At 50.7% G+C, this 24948-nt stretch overlaps 9 protein-coding genes and 1 non-coding gene across 10 annotated transcripts; 4 read left to right on the top strand and 6 right to left on the bottom strand.

The window, feature by feature from the left end:
* Positions 1–308: 308 nt before the first annotated feature.
* M431DRAFT_96279 (hypothetical protein) lies at positions 309–1656 on the bottom strand (the record flags this gene model as incomplete). The annotated part of the gene is made up of 2 exons (XM_024924807.1): positions 309–1459; positions 1518–1656. The coding sequence occupies 2 exons, from the start codon at positions 1654–1656 to the stop codon at positions 309–311; spliced, it is 1290 nt and encodes a 429-aa protein (XP_024769797.1).
* A 718-nt stretch (positions 1657–2374) lies between these two features.
* M431DRAFT_512335 (hypothetical protein) lies at positions 2375–3974 on the bottom strand. The gene has a single exon (XM_024919821.1). The coding sequence runs from the start codon at positions 3775–3777 to the stop codon at positions 2533–2535; it is 1245 nt and encodes a 414-aa protein (XP_024769796.1). The 5' UTR covers positions 3778–3974; the 3' UTR covers positions 2375–2532.
* A 798-nt stretch (positions 3975–4772) lies between these two features.
* On the bottom strand, positions 4773–6928 carry M431DRAFT_95995 (hypothetical protein; the record flags this gene model as incomplete). The annotated part of the gene is made up of 5 exons (XM_024924770.1): positions 4773–5006; positions 5071–5419; positions 5498–5860; positions 5927–6516; positions 6596–6928. The coding sequence occupies 5 exons, from the start codon at positions 6926–6928 to the stop codon at positions 4773–4775; spliced, it is 1869 nt and encodes a 622-aa protein (XP_024769795.1).
* Positions 6929–10944: 4016 nt separating this feature from the next.
* On the bottom strand, positions 10945–12373 carry M431DRAFT_9402 (hypothetical protein; the record flags this gene model as incomplete). The annotated part of the gene is made up of 4 exons (XM_024924542.1): positions 10945–11131; positions 11188–12195; positions 12268–12284; positions 12341–12373. The coding sequence occupies 4 exons, from the start codon at positions 12371–12373 to the stop codon at positions 10945–10947; spliced, it is 1245 nt and encodes a 414-aa protein (XP_024769794.1).
* A 1766-nt stretch (positions 12374–14139) lies between these two features.
* On the top strand, positions 14140–15848 carry M431DRAFT_499565 (hypothetical protein; the record flags this gene model as incomplete). The annotated part of the gene is made up of 5 exons (XM_024917813.1): positions 14140–14418; positions 14491–14505; positions 14566–14967; positions 15028–15481; positions 15544–15848. The coding sequence occupies 5 exons, from the start codon at positions 14140–14142 to the stop codon at positions 15846–15848; spliced, it is 1455 nt and encodes a 484-aa protein (XP_024769793.1).
* Positions 15849–16367: 519 nt separating this feature from the next.
* Positions 16368–17360, top strand: M431DRAFT_95890 (hypothetical protein; the record flags this gene model as incomplete). Its single annotated transcript, XM_024924753.1, has 2 exons — positions 16368–16590; positions 16708–17360. The coding sequence occupies 2 exons, from the start codon at positions 16368–16370 to the stop codon at positions 17358–17360; spliced, it is 876 nt and encodes a 291-aa protein (XP_024769792.1).
* Positions 17361–17443: 83 nt separating this feature from the next.
* On the top strand, positions 17444–17522 carry M431DRAFT_t175. The gene has a single exon. It is a non-coding gene; the product is annotated as a tRNA-Arg (tRNA).
* Positions 17523–17985: 463 nt separating this feature from the next.
* M431DRAFT_95970 (hypothetical protein) lies at positions 17986–18665 on the bottom strand (the record flags this gene model as incomplete). Its single annotated transcript, XM_024924769.1, has 2 exons — positions 17986–18474; positions 18618–18665. The coding sequence occupies 2 exons, from the start codon at positions 18663–18665 to the stop codon at positions 17986–17988; spliced, it is 537 nt and encodes a 178-aa protein (XP_024769791.1).
* A 413-nt stretch (positions 18666–19078) lies between these two features.
* M431DRAFT_261074 (hypothetical protein) lies at positions 19079–19535 on the top strand. The gene has a single exon (XM_024913870.1). The coding sequence runs from the start codon at positions 19187–19189 to the stop codon at positions 19454–19456; it is 270 nt and encodes an 89-aa protein (XP_024769790.1). The 5' UTR covers positions 19079–19186; the 3' UTR covers positions 19457–19535.
* Positions 19536–22122: 2587 nt separating this feature from the next.
* On the bottom strand, positions 22123–24849 carry M431DRAFT_486089 (hypothetical protein; the record flags this gene model as incomplete). The annotated part of the gene is made up of 3 exons (XM_024916357.1): positions 22123–22242; positions 22393–24742; positions 24827–24849. The coding sequence occupies 3 exons, from the start codon at positions 24847–24849 to the stop codon at positions 22123–22125; spliced, it is 2493 nt and encodes an 830-aa protein (XP_024769789.1).
* Positions 24850–24948: the final 99 nt, after the last annotated feature.

The raw sequence follows: 24948 nt of genomic DNA, 5'->3' as shown, positions 1-24948 counted from the left end.
GTATAGCAGTCCTATTGAACCGTATCTCAGATGTAAAACCACACCGGTGATAAGTAGTAATACTAGAAACTGGAGGAATATAGAGATAGTAGAATATACTAGAACAAAGTCTTGATAGCAGTATAAAATGTCTAACCTAGTAGTGATAGTAGCAGATACAGCAGCAGTATACAGACAACACAAATCAAGTCAAACTGTAGCAAAACTTGGATAACAGAAAACAAAAAAGGGTCATATCTATCCAATACATTCTATACAAAAAATCAACAATAACCAAACCATAAGATAACCTTCCTCCCCTCCAACACTCAAATCCGGCGGCGCACAGGACGAACCTTTTTCTGAAAGGACCCCGGCCCCGGTGTTTTGACGGAGTAATCGCAAGTCGGACAATATGTCTGGTTGTTCGGAGTCTCAGGATACCAATCATTCCCATACGTCGCATTCAACGACACAGAGCCCACCACATCGCCGCTCTCCAGCCTAATCCACGTTTTCGCCTCCCAATTCTCGCGAAGAGTCCTGAGGTCCACGCTGACCTGTCGAGATCCGCGGATCCAATTGCCATAGCCTCCGTATCCGGAATGCTGTCCGAAGCAGAGGTTGACGCCTGTGCCCGCTACCGTCATCCCTGGGACGAGTTTATCCCATTTGTAACACCAGGTAGCGCCGTGATCATGTCCTGAAAAGACAGCCATGAGACCTGGAGTCGAAACAATGGCCTTCATAAAAGGAACATCTTGTCCACCATAGGTGCATGTCCCATCGTTGCGTCCATCAGCACACCATCCTTGTGCTTGTTGAGCAACTGGATAGTCGTCGTTAATACCAGGCTGGTAATTCCGATTAACGGTGTCTCGCCCAACCTCCGTCTGTAGAGCCTGTGAGGCCTCGGTCGGAATGTGAACGAACGCCAACGACGGTATGTTTCGTCCATGCTTGGCCACAAATCGCTGGTTCGTTTGCTCGAACCATCTCACGACGCTGATATCAACCCAGTCTGGCTGGCCGACCTGGCTCCCATCCGGATGGTGCTCCTGAAAGTAGAATCCGCCGCGGCTGTCAAAGAACCAGAGCAAAAGTTCAGGCGCGCACTCCAGCTCGTTGCACCCTGCGGCATAAACCGGTAGATAGTAGTTGGACACACCGGCATCTCGTCCTGGAACCATGCTGTTTGTTCGGGCGTTTGGCCAACGCTGCTCTCTCTCCAGGATGCCCTCGCCAGAGATGTTGAAGCTGTGATCATGATTCCCATATGTAGATGCCCATGTGAGGCGTCGTTCAATAAATGGCTGGACAATCTGGTCGATGTAAACAGTACTGTTTTCTAGGAACCCATTTTCTCCGGTGATGAGGTCACCGTTCAGGACGACAAGTCCGGGAGACTCTTTATCGAGCACCTTGTTGATGACTTCCACCGAGTTAATATCCTGCTGAGGGCCCCAAGTATCCCAAGCATCTATGAGGAGCATCATTAGTTAGCTGTCTTTGCATTCATGTCGTGTAGATCAACTCACTCTCGCCAAAATGTAAATCCTCAAAGATGGATATCTGAAAGGTCCCATTCCGAGTAAAACTCAGCGGTTTCGATAAAACCCCATCGTCTTGTCCAAGTTGAGCCTGTTTCGGCTCAGGAACTAGTCTCTTTGTCGGCATCGCCAACACAGGCGCAAATAATAGCAGCGAAGTAAGCATCATGATTCTCTGCTTGTTTGTTTGTTTGTTTGTTTATATCTTTTGGAAAATAGTTAACGAGACAGAGAAAGCGCCCAATGCTCTGCCTTTATATAAACAGATTCTAACAAAGTTTTGGGCTTGCCATGGAAACGTCCGTAGCCTTTTCCCATTCACAACAAAACAACGAACGGCAACCCTATTTATAATTCAGCCATGCCCATGGGGAACTTTCCGAAGCAGCCACCAAATGCTACAGTAGACGAGCAGGATCTACCACGGTGAAGAGGAGAAAGGAGAGCTGCTTTGGCTTGGCCTACAGAAAATGGGATCATCCGACCAAACGGAACAATGCCGCCGTCGTGAAGTGCCGCAAGTTCACATGAAAAGATAACGGCAGATGCAAAGAGATAGAGAAAGAGATTTAACATAGTTGAGTTGTGGTTACATTTCGGCGACATTGAACATCCAGTCTTGTTCAAGGAATGCGCAACGTGCGTCTTTTGTCTTGCGCGGAGGATCAGCAGGCTAAATCGTAACTGTCACGGGTTGGTCAGAATCACACTGTTAGAGAGGTACTTGCACTGAGGCTGCAGTTTGGGTGGTGGGACCAGGTACCTTTTCATCTTATTCAAGGTTGCATGGCTTTCTGTTGCCATGGCATCACTCATGATCTGAACCTTCATGTATAATTATAATGGTTTATAGTTTTTACTGTTTATGGCTCATATCTCCAAGGTTTACCGGCCAATGAAACCCAATCTGGGCTACTATTCTGGTCATTTGATCCAAAAGCTAATCATGCCAGCCAACTTCTATTATACATTGTACACATCAAATCCAATCTCGATACACAACCTACTCCTTCTTTGACTTTGTCTCCTTCTTCGCAGAATCAGCAATCTTCTTCGCCTTCTCCCCCTTCTCCTCAAGAACCTTCTGGATATCCCCCAGCGTCTCCTTCAGCAACTGCTCCCCTTCCTCCTTGTGCTCCTCCGCCACCCGTCCCATCTCCTCCAACTTGCTCAAGATCTCGCTGCCCTGCGGAATCTTGTCCATGTACTTGTTCAATGACCCCCATCCGCTCTCATCAGCCTTGTCACTCACTTTCTGCGCAGCTTGCTTGATGTAGCTCTCCAAGTCACCCACATCTCCCGACTTGGCCGCGTCACGCACCTTGCCGAACAACTCCCCAATGTTTCCCTTTTTCAAAGCATCCCCATTCTTCTCTAGCAGTTCCTTAATCTTGGGGCTCTTTTCAAGATACGGCTTGGCCTCTTCCAGACCCTTCTTCCACGCCTCGTCTCCCAGCTTCTGCACCTGCTTCACCTTCTCATCAATGAGCTCCCGCGCCTTTGCCAGGCTCGAGGCGCTGAATCCGCCGGCAAAAATGTCCTTGACCTGACGCCACGTCTCGTCCACCTGCTTCTTCGCCTCTGGGCCGTACTGCTCGCCCATCTGCTTCAGCTGATCAATGTTGCCCCCAAGCTTCTCCTTCAGCTGCGGATGATTATCCACAACATCCGAAAGCGCATCTCCAGCAAGACTGGCAATCTTGCTCGCCAAGTCCGCCAAGACTTCAAACGCCTGGGAAGCTGTTTCAAGGCTCAGGCCCGACTTGGAAATGTCCTGGAACTGCTTGTATGCATCATTGACCAGCTTATCCGCCTCGTCGCCGTGCTCCTTTCTCACAGTCTCCCAATCCTTGAACGCCGCATCCACGTAGCCGCGGCCCCCAGGTATCCAACCCACGTAAGAGTAGGCAAACTGCTTGATGGAATCGACTGCCTGTGACGCGCTGGGAGTGTTTTCCTGCAGCTTCTTGGCGGCTTCTTGGTACTTCTTCTCGGCTTCCTTCACCGTCTTATTCAACTTGCTTGCTGTTCGTCCAGCTGGAGTGAAGGAGTAAATGCCATAGAAGATTGCTGCTCCGGCCATGCCGCCCAAAACACCAGCTCCAAATGACCCATTGGAAGCTGCAGTGGTTGATGATGAGGAGGTAGACGAGGTTGACTGGAAGCGAATTTGGTGGCGTTTTGGGGCTCGCAGAGCTACTCTGCCCTGAGACAGTGATAGTCTGGCGGCTGATCTTGTGGAAATCATGTTGGAAATGTTGGATATGAGATGATGAAAGAGGTAGATGAATGAATTGGGTGTAGAAGAAGGAATTGAATGATGTGAGGTTGAAATTGAGTGATGAAGATGAATGGTATGTTTTGTCTACTAGGCAGCCCTTGATATATATGTATATTTTCACACGGCAATTCAATTGCTGATGTCAGTACGGAGCAGTAAATTTAATTTATGGCATCGTGACGCAATTATTAGACACAGATTCACCGTGCTCATCGAAACCAACAATGACGCTCTGGAATCATGACGTCAATCATACTCTTGGACTACGGCTCACATGGAAAATATCCACTCCATCGGCTCGGAACCTTCAGCTTGGCCTGAAACGGACAATTCCTGGGGCTGGGCTAAGGCTACCTTAATTAAATAGACGGGTATGCATATTCTAAGGTAATCTCGAGAGGCTATCAAATCTGGCATCTGATCTGCTCCCCTCCTTTCCCCCCTGTCGAATCGAATCTACCTCTACCTAATCCTATATTCACTGGTATTATCGCTAGCAATACTTGAGTGCCCATGATCCCGAGTCGCTGGCGCTCATCCTAGAAGGAAACAAAAACCCAATCTTCAGCAATAAAGGAAAGCTCCACGACCCTGTCGTTTTCAAACTGATAAACATCCCAAGCTTCATGCCCTTTGACGCGATGCAATCCCCCCCCCCAGCTATGCATGAAGTACCAAATGATGCAGCAACGCAGCAACGCCGTTGAAAAAAAAAAGAAAAAAAAATAATGCTCCCACGAGATCCACGCCGCGATCTATAGCCTAAACCGCGCGCCAAGTATATAAAAAGCCAAAGAGGGCGAGCCAGCCGCTCCAATCAGCTTAGCCCTTGCCTCATTAATGAATCCTGTGTGATTCTCATCTCATCTCATCTGTCTCTCCCAGCAAAAGTCCCAGTAGCCATCATTGCGCCGGCGATTGAGGCCGCATTAAAATAAAACTTTTTGCGAAAGCTGTGCCGATTAATCGTCGCGGAAAAACGTCCCTTGGAGCGGAGCAGTTGATGGGCCGGCATCCACCATGTGCATGTCTTGAGATGAATCGTCTCGGCTCAAGCCCGCCATTGTCACATCACCACCTCGGTAGTCAAACGCCATGGCACTCATTGGGCGGTCTGGATCATCTTCAAGAACGCGCTGTTGAAGCGAGAACGGGCGATCATAGAGCACATCTTCCGGAGGAGAGAAAGACCAGACCTGTTCCGGTATTAGTAATTAGCACTCTAGGTCAATTTCAACCCAGGCGTAAGCGTTAACTCACCTCCATGACCGTGCGGCCTTGCCTCAAAGCCAAAGCAACACACTTTTCCTCTTCAAAAGCAACCCGCCAAACCGCCTCGCCTTGAGCGATCAGTTCGCGCACAAGGTGGCCCGTCTTGAGATCCCAAATCTTGACTCTGCCGTCGCTTCCTCCGCTGACAACGCGTGTGTCGTCGAATTGCAAGCTCGTGACGCTGTTGTCATGAGCAGCAAGGCGATGGATGGGGCACATCTTCTCCAGAGACCACACTCTGACTGAGCCGTCAGAGCCTCCAGTCACCAGAGTATCACCTCGCATCTGCAGCTGTCCGACAAGAGACGTGTGGCCCTGAAGAATGGCAAGGCATTCTCTGTTGACAGTAAGAGACATTTGGTTAGTAATGAGTTTCTAGCTTAAAACGACGACTGATGTGACGAGCACAACTTACCCAGTTTTGGGGTCCCAGACTCTAACGTTAGTATCCAGACTCCCAGTCACCACCCTCTTGCCGTCAAACGCAATAGCATAGATCTGACTAAAATGTCCCTGCAGCGTTTGCAGGCATCGGCCCTCTGAAATGCTCCAAACTCTGGCAAACGTATCGTAGCTACCGGATACTACAATGTCGCCCTTGATCTCTAGGCACCGTACACTAGACTGGTGTCCAACCAGGACGTTCTTGCAGAGACCGGTGCGGATGTCCCAGATCCGCAGAGTGGTGTCTCGAGACCCGGAGATGGCGGTGTTAGCATCGGCCATCTTCAGGCATCGAACAGTCGATGTATGGCCTCGCAACGTATGTAGACAAGCGCTGTCACGAGGTTAGCGTCATAAGGAAAGTAGAGCGTGAAGCTGCCATTCGCAGTCTCAGACTTACCCAGTCTTCAAATCCCAGACGCGCACGTCTCTATCGCAGCCACCGCTGACCATGGTGTCTCCCCAAGGTACCATGGCCCAGACTCCCATGACATGGCCCTGCAAGGTCCTCTGCGAGTTGCCATCCGTGTCAAAGACGTGAATCTTTGCATTGTCGAGAGCGACAATGATGTATTTTGGCGTCAGATGCAAACTCGTAACCACGCCTCCTTCTTGTGTAATGTTGCGGGTGATGCTTGTGCCGCCGGACCGCCAAGCCGCCTCCACCAGATATCTCTGCTTAAAGTGAGACTTATATGAGCGTATCTTGGGCCTCCTGCTGTCATAGCTCATTGAACTTGAACCGTGTGAAGTGAAGGGGAGCGCCCCCGGGAAGCTGCTGGACATTTCGCTATCCATATCGACGGCATAGGCCGAGGACCTCGTCGTCATGATTGGGGCCGAGGGCGACACTTCTGACAAGCGGCGACCATAATCGTGTTTCTCGCAAAGGTTCTTCCACGTCATGTCGTCGCTCAACAGATCTCGCCACCTCTTAGACACTTGCGACGCTCGCGCAAGAACTTTGGGATCATCAATGAATGACAATATCTGAGAGAATGTCAGCGGGAGAGATCAAGGAGAAGAGGGAGAATGATGTATCTGCAAGCTGCAGGCTGCGAGTTCGTACCCGTAAACATAGCTCATCCGGAAGACTGGTAAATGGGTCCTTCTTCAGCAACGGGCTGACAAATTGGTGAACAAAGCTGAGCTGCTGGCTGGTACAGAGGTTCAACAAATCGGCCAAGATTCTCGTTCGTTGAGGACCGGAACAGTTCTGAAAGTGATGTCGAACTTTGGCGAGGAAGAAATCTTCATCATCGGCGGCATCGCTCCAATCCGGTTGGCAGTGCGCAGGTCCTGGAGACGCGGCTGGGGTTGGCGGATCAGGAGCCGATCCCGTCAACTGCTGATCAAAGTCGGCGGCCGGCGTGGGCATGCTCGGTGTTGGTGGCCCTCTCATCTGGCGCTGTTGCTTTTCGACTCGATTTAATAGCAAGTTGTTGGTGTTGAGCGTCAGCTCTTCGCTCAGCAGGCTCCCTCTCCTCTCGGAAAAGCTCATCGGTCTACCGTAGCCAGCCATGGTCGTATAGTTAAGCAAGAGGCGTCGCGTCGCAGTCGTCGCCCAGGGAAAATGGTCAAAAAGAGTAGTATGCTACCAAGTCGGAATCAAAACTGCAACAGGCTTGACTAAATAAGAGTAGGAAAGGAGGTTTCGGACGTGTAAGGCGAATGACGGAATGTATGGAGAAAGCAAAAAGAAGGCCCTGGCCTAGTCTAGCCTGACACCAGGCGAATGTCAGCTTATACGTGCTTGTACGTGGCTCGCAGGTGATGTCGGTGGGAATGAAGCGTGTTGGATAGGATTATTGGTTTGCTTGCTGTGTAAGCAGTGAAAGATGCATTACTGGCACCGCAAATCCAACGCCGTGCAATATTACCAATCGGATATTGAAAGGGGAAGAGTGTCAAGGGAACGCAGGGAATATTACACAACTAGTGCAAGTGATGGAAAACTGGCAGCAGAAGCAGAAGCAGAAGCACAACAAGAGCATACCGATAGTTTAGGACATGGGTCAGCCTCCTAATGTCTGCTGAGAGAAGCGGACCAGAAGGGTCCAAAGTCCAGAAGACCAAAAAACGAATGGAAGCCTGCCGGTGTACGAGTAGGTACAGTACGAGTGCTAGGGCGAATGAGAGCCCCGGGAGACGTGTCGCGCGTTGCTGGACTCCCTGATGATGCGGTCTGGATGACGGAGCAGTGCCGAACTATCGAAGGGATGATGAAATGGAGTGGTGGATGCGAGGTGTCGACCGCCTAAGAAAGGGATTGGGACAAGACAATCCCTGGTTCCTGATCTGCTCGGCAGGGCCCCCGTAGTGTCTTTTCGGGTTCGAGCAAGAGCCGGGGAGAGCGCGCAGCAGTTGGATTCTGGCGTCGGATCGGTCGGGGTTGGAAAGAGGCGAGGCTCTGGAGGCACGATTCGACCTGGTTGTCGTCGTCGATTGCTCAAGTTGAGGAAGAGCTGGAGGGAGGTGAGCGGGAGGGCGAAAGAGTTCCAGCGGGTGGGTGACTTCAATTACCTGAGACCGACCGACTTTGGGCGTCCCGGATGGTACAGGTACATTGAGCGTCGTCGTAGCGGGCGTACTGTACCTTGCGAGTGTGTGGCCAGGCGGTGGTGCGTTGCAGTGTACTGCAGTGTACCGCATTGTACACACACGTACCGGTACAAGGCACTCGAAGCGACTAATGTACCCGGAAGGTGAGGGTGGATCATCAGCATGACCATGGCGCCAAACCTGCTGGGCCGGTCTTAGCGGTTTGGGTACCGATCTGGCACATGCCCGCACATGCCCCCGCGCAAAAACGGGGGGAGGCACGGCACAAGATACGCTGCTCGCTAACACAGCGCAACGACCCATGCGCGTCAGGCGTTAGGGCGTTAGGGGCAGCACTGTGTCACTGTCACTGCGCTGCTGGACTGAGACGCAAGGCAGCACCAGCGGCTACTCAGCCGGATGCGGCGCCTGACTGGCCCAGCGCCCGGCAGGGGGACGCCCTGGAGGCCCTTGCAGCGCCAGAAACCTGAACACCGTTTTAACGTTACGGAGAACCCGATGGTGGACGGGCGGCTTCTCACTGAGGCTTCAATCTTTTCGTGTATCGGGTTCCACTGCGCCCCGTTCAATGTCTCAATGCCCGTCTTTTGATACTCCATCTTCTCCTCATCTGGCCTCTACGAGTGCATACACTCTCTGCTAGTTTAGTAGGTACTGTATGTGCAGGTGCATAGTATTGACGGTACATGTGCGTGCTCCTCTATGCAAAACGCTCGCATACCTCCATATGCACCTGGGCTGATTGTTGGTCACCAGACTTGCCCATTTTACCCCATACATACTCCAGGTCAAAGGTGCCAGACAATATATTGCTCTCGGCATTGCCTCCTCCTCCTCCCCTCTTCCTCAATTGCTCATTGCTCATTGCCGCTTCAACCGCCCGTGCCTTAACAGCTGTACAAGGCCAAACATGCGTGCTTGTGATGTGTATGCTCGTCACTGGCTGGCCACATGTATGCTTGCATAAGGCATACCTAAACGCTGCACATAGGGTATCTGAAAAGCATGCATGTAAGAGGTCAATGCTTCACACGGCCTCACGTAACAAAGCGAAATATTTGATGAAAAAAAGAGATATGAGACAGACGACACAACATTGATCATTAAACACTGTCAACTATCCACTTACGACAGAATGCCATCAATATTACAGTTTGGTACTACACAGTAAGGGCGCTGAGAATCAAGCATTGATGGCTGAATCTCGGCCGATTGTCTTATTCAAGGGGCAGGCCAGGCTTACTCTCCGTCTCCATTCCCACACCACCAACCACGGCCACCGGATGGAATGCTGACCATGTCGCCTTTGCGGAGCACCAGCCCGAGCCCTTTATTAGGATAGGATTGATAGGATAGGAAGCTCATCTCATCGGGGCATGCAACTCACTGGCGCAGCAAAAAGTACATACTCGTACATACATACATACCTTACATACCACTATTAGGCACATACAGACTGGCTACAGTACAGACACGCATCAGTGGCCTCATCTGACCACTGCGTCCTGCGTCCATGGCGGCCGAGGTTGCACAGGAGCGTACATCATGTACATGTGCCTAAAGCCTGTTGCTGAAGATTTCCAATGGTTTTGGTTAGGTTCATGTTGGTGTTGATCCGTTTCAAGTAGCACCCAATCCTAGTCCTACATGTATTATACGAGACACGAAGCTGCAGCTCGGAGTAAATCCTTCAGCAGGAGGGGCATTGGTGTTTTATTACTACATGTACCCAACTACTACTAAGTATTAGATGCCATACCAAGCCATATGTCCCTGGCCTGACAAATCCGATCGTCCATCTGCTACATGCCTACAAGTCCAGCAAGGCGGTGGCACCACGTACATGGGACTTGGACTCAGTTTCTCCATTTCAACGTGGCCTCGTTTCACTTGGGCATTCAATCCCAGCACGGAACCTGGAAAAAATAGTAAAAAATATTCGCCGCTAGATGTCCAGCATCAGCAATCGGCATCGGCACCAAAATGACCCCCATCAGGGACCCATCTTGGCCTAAAAAAAGTGTCCGTCCAGGCAGGGGTCCTTTCTTCATCCCAACTTGCAGCTGTTTCATATTCATGTCCACTCGGTCACAGAAATCATAAGAGATTGATTAATTTTTCCATCTTTTTCCACAATGTTACTTTGGCGGCGCGCGCGCGCATCGTGCAAAGACACGGATCTAAAAGATTGGACCCAATCCCTTTTACGCTACGTCATTTTGTCCGCTGGCCAATCCAGACGGGGGACCTGAGTTGTGTTACTGCATTGACCCCGTTGGGCATGAATCTGATGTTGAATGAGTGGGCTCATGGATAGAGTTGGCGTGTAATGCGTTGGCCACGTTTTTGCACGAGGACAGCTTCATATCATGGCGTGATTTGCCATGATCTGAGAATAGCTGCAAATTAATCCCATTACTTCAACAGATTGTAAACACAGCATATCAAGCATTGGATGCTCAATGGCACAGCTTACTACATCGACAAACATCCACGTCCCATCTTATTTGCTTTCATCTTTAATTGACCAAAATCACCAATGCTTTTTATCTTTGTCAGCTGTGCCAGACATCTATCGTACTCTATATAATTATATGCCGTGTTTGATCATCATCACAGCGACTAGATGTCTCGCTCTGCAAAGTGCAATTCTATAGCCATCCGCAAATCCGTCTACATCTGTGGTAGATCATCCCACAACAATACTCGCAGTAGTGCTGTCTTAATAAAAAAGAAAAAAGAGATAAAAGAGAAAAGGGGGTTAAAAGTAAAACAAACAAAAAACCAGAAACATCTCTTCTTTTTAATACCATCATCTTCCAGTCTCTAGTAGTATGTTATATTGGGCACAGCCATCTAATGGCCCATTTGAGCAAGAAGAGGAATCATCATGCCCGCAACAGTGGCTAACGTGTCTCGCATCTGAGGACCCTTGGATTTTCGCTGGTGTGCCGAGCTTCCATCCGAGTAGCCGTTCATCCCAGAGCTGTGGTCGTGGCTATGGACGCCGCTGTCTTCTTGCATGGCGTGCATGGCGACATATCTATCCATGGTTAGTCGACTCCTGACTGACTTAGCATCATTGACAACAAGACTTACAAAAATGTTCCTCCTGAGAATAGTAGTAACATGCCAGTCCACCACTGCCCCGAATATCCTTTCAAGTGGTCGCCACCAAGCAGTGTAATCATAAGCCAAGTTGTCAAGGCGCCCACAGGAGCAGCCAGACTAAAGATGACCAAATGACCTCGAGCTGCCCGTTTTGACAGGCCCTGCTTCAGCAAAACTGACGTTAGGCCAAACGCTGCGGGAGCTTTGTGAATCATAATGGCAATGAAAATGACAAAGCCCAGCCTGAGGTTGGATGAAGTCGCGGATGCTCCCATAGCGATGCCGTCAGCTGCGGCATGAATTACCAGCCCGGTGGTTGTTGCCAAACTGCGAGCTCTGCGAGGGCTTGGCGTAAGGGAGTTCAGGAAGCCGTCTGCTTCTTCGTCAATGGACGCCGTATCGCCTCCTCCAAGATCGTCCAGACTCATATGGTGAGTTTCCGGCGTAGACCGTAGGCTCTCAGTAGCGTGCCTAGGAAGTCTGTCGATGAGAAACATGAGAATGAAGCCTGAAATCATGGAGAAGCCTATTTCCAGCGTTGGTACGTCGTGGGCGTGCGGCTGCTCTGCGCCGGCACCACTGTCTTCGTGTTCCTCATGCTCGTCGTGTTCTGGGGTAGGTTCGGGTGATTCCTCTGGTATATCTTCATCATCTTGTCTTTTTGTAGCTCTATAAGTCTCCGTAACCTCGATTCGTGGTGAAATGCGGGCCAAGTCGTCGTGGATCGTGTCTCGTGCGACTGTCGTTCGCACAACGGGAAAAGCCTCGATGATATCGCGTGGCTCAACGCCAAGGGTCCATGGTGATCTGCGCACTAAACTCCGTGCTTTGTGAAGGTGCGAGGCTTCTGCGGGCGTTACAGCAGTTTCAACGCCCTCGGGTATGATGACTATAAGTGATGTGCCAACCAGCACTCCAACTCCAATGCTTGATATCAATCGAAGTTGTGATTGTGAAAGTGTCATCGATAACGGCAAGGCTCCGGCGAGAAATGAACTGTTTCACGAAGTCATACATCAGCCATATGTTTCCATATAATCGCAATCGTTGGGTAGTGGTGCAGCTTACGCCACTGCCATGACAATCTACACCGGCCACAGTTAGCATGATACGCGACCTGAAATCGATAGAGCAGACTTACGCATAGGCCAACAAGCAAGAGTAGGCCGCCCATGGTGAAGGTGAATAGCGAGCCGGCGCAAACTCAGCTTGTTCGTAGGAATAGGGGGGGTTGTGTTATCGCAGGCTCATCTGCGCGGCATGGCCTCCTCCTCCCAGACCAGCGCTCGCCTCTCTCTCTGCGGACGGAGAAGGGATTTAGCCGCCGAGATTCCAGAAGCAGCGCGTGCTAGACTAGACGAGACGAGACGCGAGGATTTACTCGTAGAGAGGTGATACCGCAGAGGCGACGTACGCAGAGGATGGATTTTCGGTTTGCGATTCTGTGCACAAGTCGATTGATTGGCCCAGATCAGCCAATTCGTGTCCTCAAACCCCCCGGTGATCAAAGCCACAGCGAGGCCCCACTTCCCTCAATGGCTTATATCCGCCTGGCTAGGCTTGCTAGGGTTCTGGCGATTAGGGAGATTGGCTTGGACCCGGCACTGGACATAGTTTACTACAGTATGTAGGTACCTTATTGAAAGTACTGCTCGTAATTGTCAGTTGCGGAGGTTTTGCAGACGAATCAGAATTGACATTGGGTAATGGGATTCGTGTTTTCGTGAATTCTTACAAATGCGCATGGCGCAGCTGAGATGGCGCATGTTGCAATTTGTTAGTGAGATTGGCTTCATCCTGTAGATGCCTGTACCTGAGTAGGCAGTAACGAGCAATCTAAAGAGCATCCATTGATTGGAATATCTGTACTACCACTGTAGGTGATTGATCAACTCAATTGTCTATATAATTTTCAAAATACTAATATCAGAATTGATAAATTTGAAGAAATGATTGAATAGGTCAACAACTTACAAGTCTCAATGCACCACTTTTCAAGTATGGACCTATGCATGTCTGCTGCTGTTTCAACCCCATCTGGTTCATGTGATATGATACTACACATTGACTCATATTAACACTTTGTCATCATCCTCATTGATTCATTACAAACCAGAACTCTCCAAGATGATCCTTCGGAATATCCGTTTACTGAGAATCTGGCATTTTGGCTTCCATCGAGCGGCTCCACAAACTGCGACGGACCTTGAGAGATACCCCACAGAACAAAAGATGACTCTTTGGAAGCTTAAAACTCGGCACAGCCTCGTGGTCAATGCGGATGCCCGACATTCCCCGATCGGTCGCTCCCCGAACCCCAGCCTCGGTAGCATGCAACTTGAATACTCTATCAACAAAGGATCAAATCGCAAGTAATTTTCTAACTGCTTATTGTCTATAAGCCACCAATGGGAATAACTCTGGATGCTTAAACAAGTCATTTGTGCGATTGGATCTCCATATCGTCAAAGCGCTAAGCCATTAGCACCCTTGCCCCATGGGTTGAACTATCAAGATTACGTGCCGGCTTTCTGATTAAGGCTTGCCCTTGTGACCACCTCTGGCGAATCTGGCTTTGACAAGTTTTGTTTTTTACGTTAAAATAGTATTCGTGACAGGAACACTAATTCGCCAGATCGCCGCTAACATCCTGCTGCTTGGTAATTGCTCCCCGGTGAGCAGAATCGGGTAATGTTGCAAGTACCCACGCTACTGTTCTAAATATCCGATTCACCGTCAACTTGAAAAGCAACACTTATGTCGGCTCTCGCGAATGATCCGATTGGATCCCGATGAACACCCGCCCCCGCTATCGTTCATTGTATTTATACGAGCAGAGTCCCGAGAAGGACCATCATTCCATCATTCAGTCTCTGAGACAGCATCTCCTGGCTACAATCTCACTTTAGCTACACGTTCCGTTGTTGCTGCCTTTCCAGCATGGCAACGTCCACCATCACCGAGACCCTTCACACTGCAGAAGAGATTCCGCTCAGTGTCTTGCAGCCAAAGGCAGTCCTCAAAGCCAGTCATGACTCCGACAAGCCATTTGTAGATGCGCCGATTCTCGAGCCGGCCATTGCAAGTGATGATTCTGCAGCTCCCGAGGACGCATTCGAGGCCAAGGTGAAGTGGAATTCGCCGCCGATCAACAGATATCGTGTCCTTGCTACCTTTTGGGCCTTTTTCGTCTTGGGCATGAACGATGGTTCCTATGGTGTAAGTCGATTGAAGCCTCAGTTGCCATGTGCGTTGCCACATTCAACTTGCTAACTACCTGTACCCTTGTAGGCTTTGGTTCCTCAGGTATGGCTTTCGCTGCCGGGCTCTCTTAATATTGATGAACAGTATTGACAAGTCCTTTAGCTGGAAGAATATTACCACTTAACCTACACAGTCGTTTCGCTCATCTTTCTGTCCCCGTTCGTTGGCTACACTTTGGCCGCATTGGTCAACAGCCCTCTCCATGTTCGTCTTGGCCAACGAGGTGTGAGCATGATAGCGCCGCTATTTCGTCTCGTCCCGTACCTCGTCATAACGTTTCATCCACCGTACCCGGTCCTCGTTGTGATGTATATCCTGGTTGGTTTCGGCAACGGCATTATTGACGCTGCCTGGAGCGCTTGGATCGGTAACATGGCAAACTCGCACGAAATATCTGGAGTCTTGCAGGCTTGCTACGCTCTGGGAGCGACGGTAGCCCCCTTGATTGCCACTTCCATCAGTTCGCATGGCCGTGGTGGTTGGTGGACTTTTTACTACATCATGGTATGAAGCTGATGCAAGATTGATCTATATGGATACATTTCTGACTATAATGCTTTGCAGGTCAGCGCCTCTGCACTTGAGTTGGGCGCCAGCACAACTACATTCTGGACCCAGACAGGCAAAGTCTACCTGAGCGAGAACCCACACCAAAAGGCCGGCGAGAATGCCACATCGGGACGAACACGAGAGGCGCTGAAGAACAAGCTGACCTGGTTCTTCTCTCTCTTCATCTTCTTATACGTCGGTACCGAGGTCTCTATCGGTGGCTGGATTGTCGTCTTCATGACCAAAGTTCGCAACGCTTCTCCGTTTGCCGGTAGTGCCACGGCGACGGGATTCTGGGGCGGCATGACGGTTGGGCGTCTGGTGTTAGGTTTCGTCACTTCTCGAGTTGGTGGTTTTCGAGCAATGCTCCTGTATCTTGGATTGGCCATTGCCATTGAGCTCGTCTTTTGGCTTGTTCCGAACATGGTTGTGACTGCTGTGGCATCTGCGTTGCTGGGCATGATTCTGGGTACGCCTCCTCTTTACTGTGACTATATACTCATACATACATGTATACTGACTTCACAATAGGACCCATGTACCCTACCGCAGTGGTCCTCATGACCAAAGTCTTGCCTCGCTCTCTCCACATCAGTGCCATTGGATTTGCGACCGCCATTGGAGGCTCTGGCTCAGCTGCTTTGCCGTTCGCGGTCGGTGCCATCGCACAAGCAAAGGGTGTCAAGACGCTACAGCCTATTGTCCTTGCCTCGTGTGTTGTGATGCTGATTGTGTGGCTGTTCCTGCAACAGCACCGACCAAAGGATAAGGAGGAGGGCGTCAGCATGGTCGTGTTCAAGCGGATAGGCGAGCGGGTCCGAAAGATGTTCAAGTAAGTCGAACAGGTTGATACTGCAAAAGGAAATGTTCACTGGCAAATGGTATCGGAAATCTGGTTGAAAATCGTATAGAATTTTGTTGTTTGATATTGTCTGCCTCTTATAGATGAGAGGAGCTATAAGTAGAGTGTTGGATGGTGATTGGAATACATGAAGGAGTACGTGGTATCTTTGGAGAAAGACGTCGTTCTATGCCTGTTAAGCTATCTTTTCTTTCTTTTTACATATTTTACTTATTATCAATCCTAAGAATCCTACTTTGGATATAAAATTCCCCTCAGAGCCTTTGCTTTTGGCGTGGAAATGATGTGTACGGCGTACATATGCCGGGTAACAAGATCGGGGTGGATGGCTTGTACCCCACATGCCCACTTTCCCACTAGGGGCGCTGCGGTGCCTGGCAGGTACATGTACCTTAGCTTCCATGCTGGCCTGGCTTCTGTCCCTTTCCAACATTGACGAAACAACATCTGAAGCAGCACAGCTTTGGTTAAGGTCAACCATGGCGCTCCAATCATGAGCCATGAACCACCGTCTCCTAAGAGGCGGCACATTCTTTCATCCATCAACCCGGAGCAGTCACCAGAGAGACATCGAAGAGAGAATCCACGGGCCGCTTCATCAAATGACGTCAAGCCAACAGTTGAAGATGGTTGTGACGATGCAAGCATGGACGCAACAAAGCCCAGACGGTCGCGGCTGAAGCTCAAGGGCGAGAAGAAGCGTCGCCGCTCTCGCAGTAACGAGCGAGACCACGAGTCCGGTCGCCATCGGCATCACCACCATCGCCACCGCCGGCGACGACACCGCTCTCCCACGCCACCGAATCCCCACGAGCCCCCGACTCTTGATCCAGACGCCGCCTTCCGAGAATCACTCTTTGATGCCATGGCTGATGACGAGGGTGCCGCTTATTGGGAAAGCGTCTATGGTCAGCCCATCCACGTCTACTCTGACGACAAGGTCGGACCAGCAGGCGAGCTTGAGAAAATGACGGAGGAGGAATACGCAGCCTATGTTCGGCAAAAGATGTGGGAGAAAACTAACGCCGGTCTCCTTGAAGAGAGAGAGCGGCGTGCAGAAGAGCGCAGGAAGAAGAAAGAAGAAGAGAGACAGAATCAAAAACTACACGAAGAAATGGATCGCAGTCGACGCCGAGCAGAAGAACGACGCCGGAGAAGACGCTGGGTCGATGGATGGGACGCGTATACGCAAGCTTGGTCCACGTGGGACGGAACTTTGGACACTCTCGCTTGGCCTGTGCTAAGTGGGCAGCGAAAGGATGTAAACGAAGAGACTGTTCGTGAGTTCTTTATTCACGGCATAGGTTTGGAGGATGTTGGAGAGAAAGAATTTGTTGCGAAGCTAAAGGAGGAACGAGTGCGTTGGCACCCCGACAAGATACAGCAAAAACTCGGCGTACAGAGTGGCAGCGACGTTATCAAAGATGTAACCGCCATCTTCCAGGTTGTGGACAGGCTTTGGGGACAAGCGATGAAGAAGCCTTGAGCCATGTTCTTCCCAGACACGATTTGCGACTTCGAAACCACCAGTCTTTGAGGCGAATAGCGACCGTCGCTTTCATCAAACAAGGCCGTGTGGCTCAATGGCAGAGCGTCTGACTACGATTAGTATATCAGGAGGTTGCAGGTTCGACCCCTGTCTCGGTCAAGCAAATTTTTTTTGCTCTTTTGCTCTTTTTTCTAAATGCTATTTCGTTAGGCGCCATTACGCCAAAGTGGATAAAGCTCACGGCGCTTTTTTAGAAATGGTGGGACAAGTCACATTATGGAGCAATTGCTTGCAAAAGCGGGCACTCAAAGGTGAATCAAGAAATGACAGTGTAGTAGATTCGCCGACTAATGCAGCCTCAGACCGTTATTCATAAAGACTCATCTCAACAAAGAGCCAAGATAATACAAAACAGCTAGGAAAAATGAAGAAAAAAAAAGAAAAGCTCTCAACCAAGGTGTGCGTGCCATGTGTGCTCTCGCGAACTTAGGGGTATTCCGTTATCCATCCTTTCCCATGTTTTCTGTTTCCATGCCTCCCAGATAGAAGTACACTCTAGTATATTCCACCCATTCCTCTCCTCTTCAGCAGGCTTGATTCTCTGATGATAGCATTCGCTACCTTACATGTTGGCCAGAACAGCAGCTCCGCCGATCAGGGCTCCCATTGCAATATAGGCAGTCTGGACAGGAGCAGCGTCGTGGGACTTTGTGGACGCGGCAGCGGCAGCCGAACTGGTCGCGCTGGCGAGGGAGGCGCTGAGCTTGGAGATGTCGGCGTTGACCGAGGAGGCTGCTTCGCCGGTGGCAGTGGCGGCAACGCTGCTGAGAGAGCTGAACTTGGAGCCGGCCTCGGAGGTCAGGCTGGCGATGACGCTGGAGGGTGCATCGTCGAAAATGGATTTAATGGCGCTGGCTGCGGCGCTGGCCTTTGATTCATTGGCGTCGACTTTGGACTGGACGTGGCTCGCGAAGGAAGAGGCCTCGCCAGCCTTTTCGGAGAGCCAGGTCTTAACGTCGCCGGCCTTTCCAGTGACCCAGGTAGAGATGTCGCCGATGAAGTCGCCCAGGTCAGGAGCGGGAGATGGGGCGGGAGAGGGAGCTGGGTTGGCCTGGAGATGTTGTTAGTTCGTGATGATTCTTGACGATGCTTATACGGGTTGAGTTTTGTGATTGTGAAGATGTGGAAATATGAGAGTATGTTGATTCGAATGAGCTAATAGAGAGAGAGGAGGATGGACGAGTCTGATCATACCTGAACAAGGGCGGCAACGGCGAGGACGGCAAAGCTGGAGAACTTCATGGTGAATGTGTAAAAGGAAGTTGTTGTTGATAGATTTAAAGTTTTCAGGAAATGATGTTCGGTACTGCAGGAGATGGATGGGTTGCAAGGATGAGATATCGAAGAGATCTGGCTAGTAGGCTTGTAATGTGGACAATGTGGAGAGCAAAAGGGAAAGTTCGAAACGACGGGGTGGGAAAGGCTGGAGATTTTATAACAAGTGCAGCGCAGCTGGAGGGTGTGCTGCGTTTGACAGCCCAGCCCTTTTTTGTAAGTAAACTTGTGAGACAAACAGAACCAAGGAAAAAAGCTGCCTGGGCTGCCTCACTGGGGTGTGGAGGGGAGGGATGTAACACAAGCACAGCAGCAGGTGGCTCAGATTTCGGGATGTACTTTGGTAGCCTTCTTTTTTTTTTTTTTTTGCCCATCACCAACAACCCAACGGGGCTTGGAGCAGTGGAGAGTCTGAGGGTTAGTATGTAGCTAAAAGTAGGGGGAGAAGGAAGAGAAAAGATGAGACATGGAATTTGGTGGATACCGGGATGCTACAGTACATCATGGATGGGAGGGTCTTGGTTTGGGCCGTTGTAAGCTTCTTTTTTTGGTGTACATGGATGGGAACGAGAACGATCTGGCCTCGAATCTGGCCTTTTTTCTTTTTGAGGATTGTAGATTTAAGCGAGCTGGATGTAGCTGGGCAGGGCTGGGAATGGAATCCTACGAGGGTTTGCGATTGGCGATGGAGAGCTGGGTTTGTGCTTCATGTGAGCGAGATGCAGTGCTGGTCTAACGCCAAGTCATACAGGATGTGAAGCTGCCATTGAGGGACTGGGACAAGTCATAGCCGTAGAAGCAAGAACCAGAATATGCTCTGTGCCGTGATGTGCTGTGTTTTCGTATGGCATCATGTCATACCTCACACCTTACGGCAGCCAACGAAGTTGACTAACATGAAAATAAGATCAATGGTCAATTAAGGGGCGATGCTACTGTAAACTGGTACCCAACTGGAGGGAAATCCCTGTCTGGTACAGTAATATATCGAGTGGTACGTATCGCGCAAGTACCGCGCCAAGATTTGGCTTGGGGCGGGACAAAGCGAAAAGAGCCAAGATTGAGAGCCAAGTTTCTGAGGGAGCGACGAGAGTACGTACTCTCGTTGCACCAGCCACCGCCACCCCGGTTTAAGAGGAATCCAATCGAGTAATAGTATCGCGATAGTTGGATTATACGAGGCATGCTGTACTATGAGATTATTTTTAATTCATTATTGTATTTTTGATAATTGTCTTGTTTGCTTGTTATCGGTATGCCCGCACCCGCCTTTGCCCCTTCGTCTAGACGTAGCATCCCCAAAGCGCCGTGTGCCAGCTCAGCAGCCGCCGTAGGATTCTGACGCAGGGCGGCTGGGCGGCTTTCCATGTCTCGGAGGTTTTTGCAAGTCTGGCATGATTGGAGAATGTCTGGCCACGGCCTGGGATGATTGGACAGAAAGTTTGGGTGTGGCAGGATTTCTTTTTTTTTTCTTCTCGCCTTTCCCGACGGGAGAAGGATTTCAGGAGGGTTTATGCTGTTGGTTCTATCTTCTTTTTCAGCATTGTTACAGAATAGATACCTACCAGCTGGAGGTTGCTGAAGTGGCCGGGTTTTGAATGCAAGGCCCGCGCTTAGTAGCCGTTTTGTTGTTTTGGGTGTTGAGCGACCATTACTCTTGTTTGTGTTGGGTGCTGTGTTTGCTACATGCCGTCTATCCGTTTCAAAAGCCGCTGCTCAGCCACACTTGATATGCTCGTAGCATTTCTTTCCTTGCTCTCGGCCTACCTTCTGTAAAGTACAGTACCTATTCTTCAGCTCAAGTTGAATTCGTTTTAAAAAGAACCCTGATTTAAAGCCCCAAGAGGCATATGAGTCTAGGTAATTACGTCACTGGTGGGCGTTTTATCGCGACAATGATGCCAAATTGCCTGCGCGGATCATAATCGTGTGGATCGTCCAGCTCACGGCCCCTGCAAGAACCCGGCTGTAGCAGGGGCCTGTAAACGCAAAAATGGGGTCATCATTAATATCTGGTCCTCAATGATGACTATGCTGTAGTAATAGTGTATCCGAAGTCTTGAGAAGGGCGCGATAGATGCAGAACAAGATCCCTTGGCGGGAATTTGAGAGACATATGCCTGTCATGGTGATGATGAGACTGAATCTGGGGCTCATGAGGCGTGTCTTGAGAGAGGCCGTTGAATGAGTGGCTAATTCACGCCCGTAGTACAAAGCGACTCTGTGCCAAGGAGCAATAACGGTCGACTTCAAGGCTTGTACTACCGCGGAAAAGTCCGTCAATTACATCCAAGATGGCATCAATGTCTCATAACTGCGCAATTCATACGTGAAGCATTGTGGCCGGGCATTCTTGTGCCACGACACGACACGGCATCCCGAACCGAGACATTTGCCTCGGAGCCAAGAAATCACATAATGCTGCGTCTTCACAGCCCCTACCCTCGCACGGGCACGCAGGATTGTTGCATCCCTTGTGGCAGCCGTGTTTGTATTCACCGCTCATATTCGAGAAGCCGTGTATGCCGTGGAATTCTACGAGGTGTGCCGTTTGTGTAGGTAGGTATTCTATATCAGTAACCGGTCAAGATTGATATTTGATGTAATTATTGATTTTCCCAATTCATTAATGCAGTACCTGTGCTAATAGTTTAGGCAGAATATCATCACGTCTAGCATGGTACTGCCCATTAAACTCATCGGCCTTGGCCGTGTCGATCAAACGGCCCTCATCAAACCCAAATGGCATTCCATGTCACATCTTGAACCAACCCCCGTATCTAAAACCACCTTCTCCTTCCAACTCTGTAATGATGAACCGCTCAATCTAGTACAATAGTGAACATCATCATCATCATGATCATCTACATCATCTCAACCCCTCCTCTGTAAATCAAGTCCTCACTCAATCCGAGACCCAACCATCTGACACATACACACTCTTGACACTCTATTATTCGATCGACATTAACAGCCCCCCCCCCCCCCACAAGAGTGTCATCCATGGATCGCATCATCCCTGTCGTACGTAATACCGGTACCTGCGCTGAAAGTACCTCTAAAAAGCTTCCGGCCCGCCCAAGAAATGCTCCGCAGCGGGCCATGCTGCGGCTACTTTAGTTTCTACATACGTGCCGCTCTTACTATCGTGAATTTTTGCTAAATTCTCAGCCACGCCTCGTCATTCTGTTACGCAGAAAATGGCTGCAAGACATCCTGAACGCGTGTACAATTCGCCTCGCATGCTCGTATGACTCGTTACACAAAAATTCCACCCCCATTTACACCATGTGTGCAGCAACAACAAGATAGAGAAAATAAGACGCTGCCGCTACCCGTAGTAAGTAAGCCATTGGCCGCGTAACTCGTCCCCTCATATTCCAAACATAACTCCAGTCTCCAAACGCCCCCAAGCAACACGCAATCAAACCTCCCTGTAAGGCGAGATGCCCTTTTTCAGCTCTGCCACAATCTCGGCAGCCTCATCAGCTCCTCGAGCCTCGAAATCGTAGCGTTTGCTCTCTGTGGCTTTGTAGACGACGAGCTATTTTTGGATGTCAGTGGTTAGACAGCAGATCTAAACGAGAGCGAGGCTGAGTGAGCCCGCCACGCAACAACTCCACACATTCTGCGGGAAGCCATCACGAAGAAGAGAAAAAGGGTAAGTGAAGAAAGATATCAGTCAGTAGCTTACCTTGACGTTGGTGGGATGCTTCCGAGGCACCTTGCATCCTATCACGTTGCTGAAATGCACCGTCGTCGTCTTGCCTCCGCCTTCTTGAACGGCCTTGCCTCCAGAGGCCGGCACAATGTGAATGTACTCGCCATCAATCACCAACACCCTTTCGCTCATTCCCACAATCCGCATCGGCTGCTTGCGCCAGACCGTGTACCTCTTGTAGTTGGCACTAGGAAGCTCGTCTGGCTGAATGACCTCGCGCGCCAACGGGTGCGAGCCAGTCGTGTAGCCCTTCTTGTGGCCCTTTCGCGGCGGCGGCCCGTCCATCATCGGCACCACCTTGGGCGACGAGGTTCCTGGTGAGCCCGTAATGGCCAGCGGCCCGTCCGTCGCAAACCGACGTCTGTAGAGCTCCAAATCCGTCACATTTCCTATCGACGACACCGGCCGATCCAGCATGACAAGTGCTCCCGATCCAGGCATCTTCAACACGTGGTTGGCCTTGTCGAGGTGTCTCTTGCGGCATACTAGATCCAACACTTCGGCGAAATAAGTATCAGTAGTGATGTCGAGTGTCACCATCTGACCGGCCGCCACGTCAGACGACATGATGTAGATCCGTAACAACTTCTGCTGGCCCCGCATCGCGTTTGACACAGTCGTGCGCGTTTGAGGGGCATCCGCCAAAAGTGCGTTTGGCCGGTAAGCCGTCGTCAATATCGGATTCGGGCGGGGATGCACAGACGATGGCGGAGATGACATGCCACTGGCATTGGCACTGATACCGGCGCTTGCGCTCTCGCTCTCTCTTCTCATAAGCGTTCCCTCTTCTGCAATGCTATCTTGAGAGGGCTGTGCGTCCTCTTCCTCGTCTTCCTGCGGTGTTAATCTCTGGTTGGCCTCGTACTCTGATTCTGTTGCAGCCACAATGGCAAACTCATCGTAGACTTTTGAGTTGGACCGCATTCGCCCGCCGCCCCTCATGTGGGCGTTATTGACGGTAGTGGCCGTTGTCAGAGGTTTTGTCCGGTCAAACGGCGGGAAATCGTCGTCCACATCGCCGCCTTCTTCCACCATTCTGAGCGTGTACCAGTTAATGTTGCGCTTCTTAGGAGCAATGGGAGGCTCTCTCTTTTCTTCGTTGTACTTATACAGGCCCAACCCTATCAAATCAGCTATGGTGACGGCTCTTTCCACTCCCTGGCCATTTTGCACTCTGGGCCGGATGAGCACTTCCAGAAACTTGTTAGGTGTCTTGGAAAATGCGGCGTAGATGCGGATAGTCATGGCTCCTTGCGTTCCCTCTCCATTTAGATGAGCAAACTTCTGAAAGGGCACGCTCGACTTGTACCGCTTGGCTTTGATTGCGGCAGAGAGCAGACTTTGAGGCTGAACGACACTGAGGGGTCGGATGGTGCTCATCGGTCGTGGAGGCGGTAATGCCTTGAAAACTGATGAAGGAGCAGGCGCTTGTGAGATGCGGATTGTAGACTGCCTGGTGAAATTCCTCGGAGGAGTGCCCACTACTTGTCGAGTAGGCGATGCGTTCATGGGGTTGTTCTCCACGACGTCGAGAATGGAGGCCTCGTCAATGCTTGCAACATACTCTCCCGACATGTCTGAGCCCTCGTCCGAGTCATCGTCGTCTTCTTCCTCTTCACGGAGTAGTGAAGGGTCACCGAGCTGCACACCTGGCGAAGGCTCTTCGTTGATCTTATCTTGCATCCTCATGGCTCTGGTTGCCGCTCGTGCTGCCTCCCTGTGCCTGTACGCGACTGGTACGTCAAACTCGTTTTCGGAGGACACTTCGCTGCTTGTCACCGTGTCTCGTCGTGGTCGCCCCGGCAAGATGTTGAGCGATGACTGGGAGCCCCGCCTGGGGGCTCGGGGAGATGTGTTCATGGGTTGAAGATGCGATGCCTGGCCAGGCGAGGATCCCGCGCGGTGTCGTACGGGCATCTTGGCAAACTTTATCTGCTGAGCGGCCCGATGTTCAGACTCATCCTCGCTCTCGTCGCTAAAATCGCTGCTGTCGTCCTCTTCCATCTGTTCGCGGCGCCTGCGCCTCTTGGTTGCTGCTCCCGGACCCATGGTGTCGGCGCCTCCGCCCGTAAGCAAACCGCCGTCTTCGAAGCCATCTTCCAGCGTCAGGCCAGCTTGCCGCGGCGCTTGGAAATACTCTGATGCGATGGCTGTGGGAATCGGCGGAGAATGTGTGCGTTTGACATGTGACGAGTTTGGCCGCCAGCCAGCTGACTTGAATGGCACGGTGTTGATGCTGCTGTCGTTGACGCTGATGAGCCGCTCGCCTACGCCGTCGGCGATTTCGTTGAGGTAGCCGGTGCGAAGCTGGTAGGTAACAAGCCTAAAACGATGGATCTGGTTAGCTTTGCGCATCTACAATGGTCGACGAACCATGTCCATCGTCTCATGGGACCTCCCGACTCACTCTTCTAGCTGGATGAGAGACATGGTGAAGGATGGTGGTTGAACCAAGCCGGCGAGGCGGTCGATGCTATATCGAGCTGGTGTCGCGTTGATGGGATTGAGTTTGATATCTAGTCATGTGCC

This window comes from Trichoderma harzianum (assembly GCF_003025095.1).
Source record: "Trichoderma harzianum CBS 226.95 unplaced genomic scaffold M431scaffold_15, whole genome shotgun sequence".
NCBI classification, from domain to species: domain Eukaryota; kingdom Fungi; phylum Ascomycota; class Sordariomycetes; order Hypocreales; family Hypocreaceae; genus Trichoderma; species Trichoderma harzianum.
The sequence above is the reverse complement of the archived record's forward strand: the minus strand, read 5'-3'. Positions and strand labels throughout refer to the sequence as shown.